This window comes from Haliaeetus leucocephalus, unplaced genomic scaffold, assembly GCF_000737465.1.
Source record: "Haliaeetus leucocephalus isolate CR32 unplaced genomic scaffold, Haliaeetus_leucocephalus-4.0 Scaffold151, whole genome shotgun sequence".
Classification (NCBI taxonomy): Eukaryota; Metazoa; Chordata; class Aves; order Accipitriformes; family Accipitridae; genus Haliaeetus; species Haliaeetus leucocephalus.
The window spans coordinates 9676405-9685587 of NW_010972587.1; the positions used below are offsets into that span (position 1 = coordinate 9676405).

The following is a 9183-nucleotide window of genomic DNA, read 5'->3' on the forward strand; positions in this document are numbered from 1 at the left end:
GCCAGTTTCAGGACAGATTTCCTTGTCACAACTGCCTTTATAAGAAACACATCACCAACTATTGTACAAACGCATACTACCAAAACATTTTAAATTTATATGTGCGTAAGGTGCAATCCAATTTCTTTTCACAACGTACTGGTCATAGCTTTAAACCTTTTGGTAATTATAGGATGTTTTGTTTTGTTCTGTTTAGTCCAGAAGATCTCTCTTACAGAGAAATGATAATAAAAAAGGGGTTCAAGATCTCAAGAGAGGTTCGAGAACTTTGCATTTCCTATAAAATTCAAAAGTGTCAACAAATAAGTGTTTGTATATTGCCTGGCCAAACTAGTAAAAAATAAATTGCTTTGCTTGTTTTGTGATTTCCCCAGATCTTCCGTGTCTCTAGTGAAGAGTTGGAAATGTCAGTTTTTCTGGAGAATGGCACCAGTTGGGACCCAGCTGATTGTATGCACTCTGTACCTTCTCAGGTGGTTTTGCTTTATTGATTTGGCATTTGAGAAGTCCAGACGCTAATGCTCCTAATGATCAGCCATTCTTTTTGACTTTTGGTAACAAGTATTCTCATGCAGTTAATATCAAACAGAACTTTGTGCTCTACATCTGTTATTTCAAAATTCCCATTTTTGAATTCCCCTAGTCTCAAGTAAGTAGTACACTGTCTCCCTTTTTTACTCCCTACGATCTTTTCTCCTACTTCCAGGGCCCCATGATGCAAAATGTCATTTTGCCGGTCTTCAGTTCCAGTGACAACTTTAATTTTATTGATTTTAATGGGCTTTTCAAATACAATCCCATAGAAGTCTCCTGTAGAAGGAGCTTTGCCCCAGAAGTACTCATCAATGCTGCTGTAAGCCTTGCTTGCCTCATAGTTTTCAAATACATTCATGTTGGTGTGCAAGTTTGCAGGTGGGTTGTCAGGGATATCAAAAGATTCCTCTTCAAAATCATCATCCTTTAGCTTGTTTTCAGCTCCTTTGTAAGACGAGTAGTATCCCATGTGCTGGAAAAGAGATGGCTTAAAACGTATCACTTCCTTCTGAGCTAACAGCCCACGAAAGTGGATGAGCAGCCAATCGCAAGGCATTTCTTGGTAGAACATCAACAAAAAATGGGCCAGGCGTGGGAGGTCATGGGAATGGTAAAGCTTTCCAATGTACCCCAGTTTGGAGAATTCCAAAGTCACCCAGTAGGATCCTTCTCGTGAGGTAATTACTTTCTTAACAGCAGTCAAAAAATTCTTTGAGCAGCGAACGTCATCTTCTAACATCACATAGTAGTCAGAAAGATTAGCACAGAAGTTAAGAAGGAAAGCATAATCTACATTTTGTTTGGATCGAAACTTCACACGGTCCTCTGGGTCATTGTAATTTCTCTTGAGGCCATCCAGTACAGGATAATATTCTTCAGGGACGTGAATAACTATTAATCTGCCCGCAATTATGTGATGTGCAAATTTCTGTGAAATATCCTGGACCATCCCTTCACACCAGGCTGAGTCAAAATCTGCCAGCTGCACTACCACTGCGATTTCTTTGAGTTCCTCATAACTTGACTGCTCAAATATGGACTTGATGGTCTCGAGCAAGTAGTTTCCCTTTTTCCGTTTCACAGAGGATAGCCCAATTGTAAGATACCCTGTACAACAGAGAATTCAAACAAAACCTGAGTATCTGACATTGGAAACCATTTCGCCACAAAGCTATCCTCCAGAGCTGTGCTTATATGAAATAAACCTTTTGAATGGTGAAGACTGAGAAATTTGGGGTGTGAACTTATGAAGCTGCATGCAACGAAGGACATTTATTGCCTTTTCATGAAAGAAGAATCATATTGCAAGCAAATAGACATATGGAGACTATTGCATTAAACATTCACTTGTTAACTGCAAGGAATGGCACGTAGTGGACAAAAGCCAAAGCAATGTGCATGTATGTGCCTGGTAGAGGAAACCCACAATGATAAGGATGTAAAATCTGTTAAAAGAAAGGGGATTATGAGATATGATACGCACAATACTTTTAAAACAAGGAGCTACGAAATGCAGCACAAAAACGTGAGCTATAAATTGCCAAACTTACCATTTTAAGCACTCTACAAGACTAGTTACACTTATGCATAACTTTACAGTTTTATGAATGTTGCATGGATAATTTTTTTCTGCATGTTCATTTTTAACTGAATTTGTCCAATTTTTGCTTGCTAATAGTTCTCCTAACCCTCTTTCAGGACTCACTGAGCATCTTACAGGGAACTCTCTCTCACAAGATGTCATTTAGATACTATTTTAAAGTAGAAGAGAACTTACTACTACATACCTGTGCTTGTATAAATAATTTTTAATGCTGTTACATCTTTCTAGGGAGAGATGCATCTTAATTATAAGGGAAGAATTTTAATCTCTGCTGTTTTGGAGTTACTGCCATTGCATTTTTTTCTAGCAGTCCAAACCAGTTTTTTCAGAGATTTGCTAATGTATCTCTATTTTTATAACTTCTGATGTAAAAAAAGTTAAGACTTTATAATTGACAGGGCGTACTTTAGTTGAACCTACCCCAACTTTTTAAAAATATTGCACTTTGTAAAAGACTGCTCTGATAAAGTGATTCAGAGTTTCCCTTGAGGCTTAAGTCTGCTCAAAATGCAGTTGTACAGTGAAGTACAACCCCCAGAAGCCATTTATGCTGCCTACACAGCCCCAAATTTCTCAGATCTAATTTGAACAAACTTTACTTTATAGCTTTCTATGAAGATCAACACCTCACAGACGATTTTATTTTACCTTCTGTGCTTGGACTTCTGAGCCTTGTTTATGTTGGTGAAATGATTGATTTGGAACCCAAAGGACACCTGTCTAAAAGCTAGGTATGGCCATATTTCACTTCAAGATGAAAGTCTTGAACCCTGCCTGAAGTTAGAATAACTAGATTGTCCATCTGCGAGAAGAATCCTCCTTTACTGTCCCCATAATGGCACAATTCACCTCCCTCATTATCACAGCTAAAGCAACACGGACATCCATTCACAGCTGCTGGACCAGCAGAACAGGGGACCTGATGGGTGTAGCTAGGTGATCCCAAGCATACCTTAGATTGGATTTACTGGTTTTACAGACAGAGGCCGACAGTACGGTCTCAGAGGGTGTTTGCAGAGCACCACCAGCACCTGCCTTGCTCCCGCTTTCTAAATCATCTCCCTCATGCCTGGGGGGAGATGCACAAAAATCGGCTCGCACAGACCATCCAGGGGCTGCCTGCAAGACGACTACAAGTCAGCAATGTGGTCAGAAGGTGACCAGGCTGCCGGGCAAGTCACTGTCAGGACTGACCGAGCAGCTGCCCAGGAACTGCCTACGCAGAGCGAGCGAGCTGTCCCACTAACCCTCTGAGATCCTCACTGCTTAACTCAGCCCCTCTTGCCTAGAAATACCCCAGGGACTATATGGATTTCACCCATTTTTAAATCACCTCATTTCATAACATTCAGATTGCAGTTACTTACTTTTCCTTGGCAAAGGCGTGCCAGCTAGGTAGCGATAGGAAATGTTTATAGATCCTGAGAAATTAGACAAATCTTTAAAAGTGTGAACATAGCGCTCTGGGTTGAGCTGGTGCGTGGCTGTTTCTCTGATTAATTGCTTGTCCCCTTCCTATTAGTGAGAAAACAAAAAGAATAGGAGAGGGAGAGAGACAGAGAGAAACACATTTGTGAATGCCAGCCAGAGAGGAAACACGGACAGGCAGGTTTCCAAGAATAACATTTTTCAGTGTCAGCTTTCGTGAAAGCATGTAGATGTCACCTCATTTTTTTTAAAAACCCATTACTGAATATCATACATTTTTGGCTACAGAAAATCTACCATAACCCTTCAGATTACGGTAACAGGAAAAGAAAAAAAAATATTTTGGACAAAAACTCTGGAAAGATTGCAAACAGTAAATTATTGCCAAAAAATGCTGCGGTATTCAAAATAGGGATAAGAAAGCATCAGTCAGCAACAGATGAGATAATTTTCATACATGGAGAAGTGGGGGAGATTTTTTGAAAATATTTTCAGTGATTAAAAAAAACCCACCAAAACTGTTGCAAAGGAAAGACGAAACTAGATCCTGGCATCTGGCTCATTTTGCCATTTTTCTGAGTAGCTCCGGCTCAGATTTGTGATAAGAGGAAATGCATGTGATCATCCAGACAGCCAAGGCTTTCTCTGGAGTTGGTGAGCTCTGTTTGGTGGTATAGAAAAAAGGCAAATTTATCACCACCCCTCCTCTTCCTGCCTCCTTCTCCTCTCTCTTTCTTCCAAGAGGCTTCCCTAGCCGTAGTAAAGTCACTCAAGGGAAGGAGCGGCTTCATCAGCAGTGCCCTATCCATAAGCTCACTTGGGTCTCAGGGCTGTTCCTTAGTCCTGAAGAAGAGGGAAAATACCTAACGAGTTGTCGTGTCATGAGACTGAATTTAAAGGTAGGAATGCTTATTTAATTTACATGGCTTGATTCTAGTCTGACAAGAGGCCAGTGTATGAATGAATTAATTTCTTCTGATAGATACAGTATGTTAACACACTAATCTGTCATTAAATGGGAGCATTGCGCAGTGATAGTACTGCCGCTAACAAGAACAAACACAGAAACAGTAAACAGCACTCATATTTAATGGTATGAATGTTCAAAAATGTGTCAAAGATATATTTTATAGCACAAAGAAATATTTCTGTAAACTGATCCTAGGTTCATTTTAAGTTCATTATTTTTCTTTCATAGAAGTAGTAAATAATCCACTTCCGAGCTTAGAAAAGGTCTTTGGCGGACATCCAGGGGCATCTACCCGCACTGTTACGCTCTCTTGATCTGCAATGTCTCTCCAGTAATTTCTTTCTAGTGCTGCTGTGCTGCCTTGCATTTGCTCATAAGTTATGAGCGAAAGGTTTATGTTGATCAGATTCCAGATTAAAATGTAACTCAATGGGCTAGGAAGAGAGTGCACCAAAACTTCAGGAGATTTTCCATGAAAACTGTCAAATGGGGAAAAAAATGGACTGGTCCAAAAACTTTCTTTTTTTAAAACCAGCCTTTCTTTAATGTCAAAACATTATGTGTCATTGGTTCCAGAATGGAGCACCAAAATTTTTTGTTTCATAAGAAGGTTTTGGAAATGGAAAACCATTCTGCTGAGGTTTTTCTACATAAAAAGTTTCAAAATGTTTAGAAAAAGAGAATGTCAGGACAAAATGTTTTGATTTTAACAAGCAAAATATTTAAACTGACCACAAAAATGTTCTTTTTTTTTTCTCTTTAAGAAATGCCTTTTGTGGCTAACAATCTTTTTTTTTTTTTTTTAAAAAAATTGTTGTTGGTTTCATTCCTTCTTGAATGAAAAGCAAAATAAAAATATGGATTTTTCAAAACATTTAAAATCTGATTCTTCTACCTCTGACTACTATGCAGAGGTCAGTGAAGCTGAAGAGCTTGATTAGCTCTCTTTAGCTGTCTTCTCTAATTTTTCTATGATGGTTCTGGCTTTCATCTCTTAACTAACCTCTAACTTACATTCCAGTGTTTGCTGGAGCTTGGGAGATTCCTGTGGGTGCCATGGGACAAGGTGCCAGAAGTTCTCCATTATTTATAGAGATACTCTGCTCTGCTAAGAATGCTGTGTTAGCTCCAATAGTACTATTGTTTCCACAGTGCCCCAAATAATTATTAGTATTCATAGAAGAGTGCAGAAGGCATGCTTCACTTACAGTTCACCTACAACTCAGAATATGTATAAAAAAACCACTGGAAATATTGTGATATCTGGTTATATTAATTCAGTATGTCTTAAAAATATTTGATCAGACGTGGTTCCCATGCTGCAGATGAAGCACCTTAAACTGCTCTGCTGACACACATGCATCAGCACTGCATACCTCCTATCAAACGTACTTAAGCAAGTTTCCCAGGTGGGCCCTTATTTTCTATTTCCACAGCAAATGCCCTGCAGAAAACAGTGAAGAGATTCTTCAGACATGTGAAAGCCTCTGAGCTAAAAGGAAAAGTTCTCCTCTCCCTTCTGAAGATTTGCTGCAACGAATCTTGCTTTGATATTCTAAGATCCCGAAAAAGGCCACTCATCTGGTCTTACATCTGGTGAAAGAGATACCAGCCCTGCATCCCCTCGCACAGCCTGCTGCCTGAGACTGGGAGACAAACTCAGGGTGGGTTGCCTTCCTCTATCAGCTACCATCAGGAGATACTCCAGCAGGAGACTGGCTACAATTAGAAAGTTGGAGGGCCGTCAGGGCTCCGAGGACTTTCAGATTCCCATTCCCCAGGGGGAACTGGTTAGCCTGGTGTCCTTGAAAGCTATCCCCAAGTGTATCTCTCCTCACCGCCAACACTGAAACTGCTCATCTTTTACCTCAGCAGAGAAAACACACCAGACAAGTTAACGGAGCTGTCAGACATGGTCAGGAAAGTTGAAAATAAAAATAAATAAATAAACTAAAAAGTCAACAGCCTAACACATTTGAAAAACACTTGATGGACCATAAAGGTATCAAGAGACCTGGGAGAACTGTCAAGAGACTTGGCAAGAGACTTGGCTGGGAGCTACATGAATGCAAACATGCCAGAACTGTGATGAGAGAAGCAATGAAAGAGAGTGAATTTCTAAAAAAGGGGGGAAAAAGAGCAAATTAAGAATAAGACATGGAGCCATCTGGGGAGCTGGCAAATAGGAGAGGAAAAGATTTCAAAAACAAACCAAGAGGAACACCATTAGCAGTGATAATAAAAGCACTTTCAGAAACATCTGGGGGACTTTGAAGCAATTAGTGAACAGAGAAGAAGCATCAAGGAAAATACCACTGGAAAAAAAAAATCGTGTGATAAGCCATGTCAAATTCAATCACAACCAAGAAATGATGAATAAATAAAACATAGTGCAAAACCTTAGTGCAAGTACTGTTAGAGAAAGCAATACGTCTGTAATGGAGCAAGATGCTAGAAGCATGGGCTATCTTTTCAATGGTAAAAAAAAAAGTAAAAAGTACTAGTGTGGTCTGAATAATATTGTAAATATTTATAATATTGTTATAAGTAATGTTATAAATAAAGTTATAATGTTATAAGTGAAATATTTTAAATTAAAATCACTATCGATGGTTCTGATAAATTAATGTAAAGATTTTACTGCTTGTGTATTGCACTTTTTTCACACTATAGTGGTTTTTTTCAGATCCAGCTGAGATCGGACTTCACCTTTCAGAATGTTGGAAAGCCCATACTGTCCCAGTTTGATGAATCAGACAAAGGGTGGCATAGAGGATCAGAAAGCCGCTCAGTAGTTCAATTCAAGATCAAGAAAGAGGACTGTCTAATCATATCACAATGTTACATATTCAGTTTAGTCATTTTACTATTTGCAAGCTCCAGTTATTAAGCTACCATGTTCTTTTACTGGGCCCAGTCCAACCTCCGAATAACTGGAAATTCAATCCATTGATTGAGTCTTCAGGGCTTACTTGGCATTCAGCACCGAGACACCCTTAGGTTACATATAAACTGTAGAGCTACATTACATTGTTGGTAGCTTACTTGTTGAAATTCCTAACACAAACCCTTCCATAAATCTTTTTCACAGTCATAAACTTACACTAGGTATCATTTATGTCTAATTGTTAATGCTGTAGCACTGAACCCACCAGACTCAAATCTGAGATACAGAAAGTGAGAAAAACACAAAATGAAAGCACTAAAAAGAAATTATTCATGCAAGGATCTTAAAACATATGGAATTAGTGTAAGTTCTCTTCTATAATTGTATTTCTATAGTATTGTGTAATACAGTATTCACAGGTGAGATCTGCAGTGCGGACTGAAGAAGGAGCTCCTAGCTCACATGAATATTTCAAATGTAGGCAATTTACAACATTAAAATTGAGGGAAATCCAGAAGTATGGAAAATACAGGGGAAGTTTTGACTCAAAGGAAGATACCTGATTGAGATATCTCCATGTTTTGCTACATTCATTATCTTCCATACTTCCAATAAACAATGACATATTTACTTCTGTGAAAGGGACTGTTTGGGTCTTACTGACACACCCTGTGTGCAGTATACATCGATAACATCGCTTCATCATAAAAGGACACATTTTGAGAATACCTCACTGTTAATGGTACACTAACAGGGGAATTGCAGGAATTATGAACTTTACTGCTTAACTAGGGATGTGTCTTGTTCTGTCGTTCCAGGATCATTTCTTCCATCTAAGAAACTTACCAAAACATACCCATCTTCAATGTACAAGTTCATGAACAGCAAGCAAATGACAAGGACTCCTAAGAATGACACTGCTGATCGTTTCCGCAAGCATCTCATCTTATCAAAATATTTCAAGCTGTGTCTCATGTGAAGAAAGGCATACAGTAGTGTCACCTATGAAAGAAAACCACAGTATTACAAGAACTGCCCATCTGATAAACATGACAGCAAAAGAACTTACCTTTAGGTGCATCAAATCCCTTCAAACACACATAGACTACACATTTTAAGGTGGAATTAATTTCATTTAAACACTGTCATCTTCAAGTTTAATTTACAATCTTAACTATAATTTAAGCTTCCTTTTTTTTTTTTTTGGTCAGTAAAGAAAAAAGCACACTTTGTCCTACCCATTTTAGGCTGGAATTATGATGTCACTGTAGCAGGAATGCATCAGCAGTTCAGTTTCCCATGTATAACTGTCAGATTCCAACTTGATGGTGAAAGATGATGTACCTGTGTACCTGTGTCTCCTTCCAAAGACAGCTCAGGCCAAAGGGCAAGGAAGAAGCTATTGCCTGACTCAGTATCATTGCCAATAGGAGTGTTCTGGATGCCAGAACTGCCAGGCACAAATGATGTACCTTCCCTGCGGTGCGGAGGCAGTAGCAAGACTGTGCAGCATCCCTTAGCCTTAGATCTCTGTACTAGGATGGAAAAACTCTCACTGGAGGCATCATTTTCTCCAGAAGGAGAGAGGTGGATGTCTACCTTAGACCAGACACATCTAAGCAGAGCACTGGGAAGTCCCTATTGCCCCAATTAGATGAATCAGTCAAATAAGGGTGGTGTAGAGGATCAGAAAGCCACTCAGTAGTTCAATTCAAGATCAAGAAAGAGGACTGTCTAATCAAATCACAATGTTACGTATTC

General features: G+C 39.1%; 1 protein-coding gene across 1 annotated transcript; it reads right to left on the minus strand.

Annotated features, from left to right (window-relative positions):
* Nucleotides 1-484: 484 nt before the first annotated feature.
* MGAT4C (MGAT4 family, member C) lies at nt 485-8397 on the minus strand. The gene is made up of 3 exons (XM_010561842.1): nt 8269-8397; nt 3505-3652; nt 485-1641 (listed from the first exon to the last, which is right to left on the minus strand). The coding sequence occupies exons 1-3, from the start codon at nt 8395-8397 to the stop codon at nt 485-487; spliced, it is 1434 nt and encodes a 477-aa protein (XP_010560144.1).
* Nucleotides 8398-9183: the final 786 nt, after the last annotated feature.

What these genes read in the sequence shown, in the direction of transcription:
- MGAT4C (XM_010561842.1), bottom strand. Translation starts at nt 8,397, where the DNA reads ATGAGACACAGCTTGAAATATTTTGATAAGATGAGATGCTTGCGGAAA. An exon ending in TTGAAGATGGGTATGTTTTG is followed by an intron (nt 3,653 to 8,268) that starts GTAAGTTTCTTA and finishes TCTCACTAATAG; the next exon opens with GAAGGGGACAAGCAATTAAT. An exon ending in CACGCCTTTGCCAAGGAAAA is followed by an intron (nt 1,642 to 3,504) that starts GTAAGTAACTGC and finishes TCTGTTGTACAG; the next exon opens with GGTATCTTACAATTGGGCTA.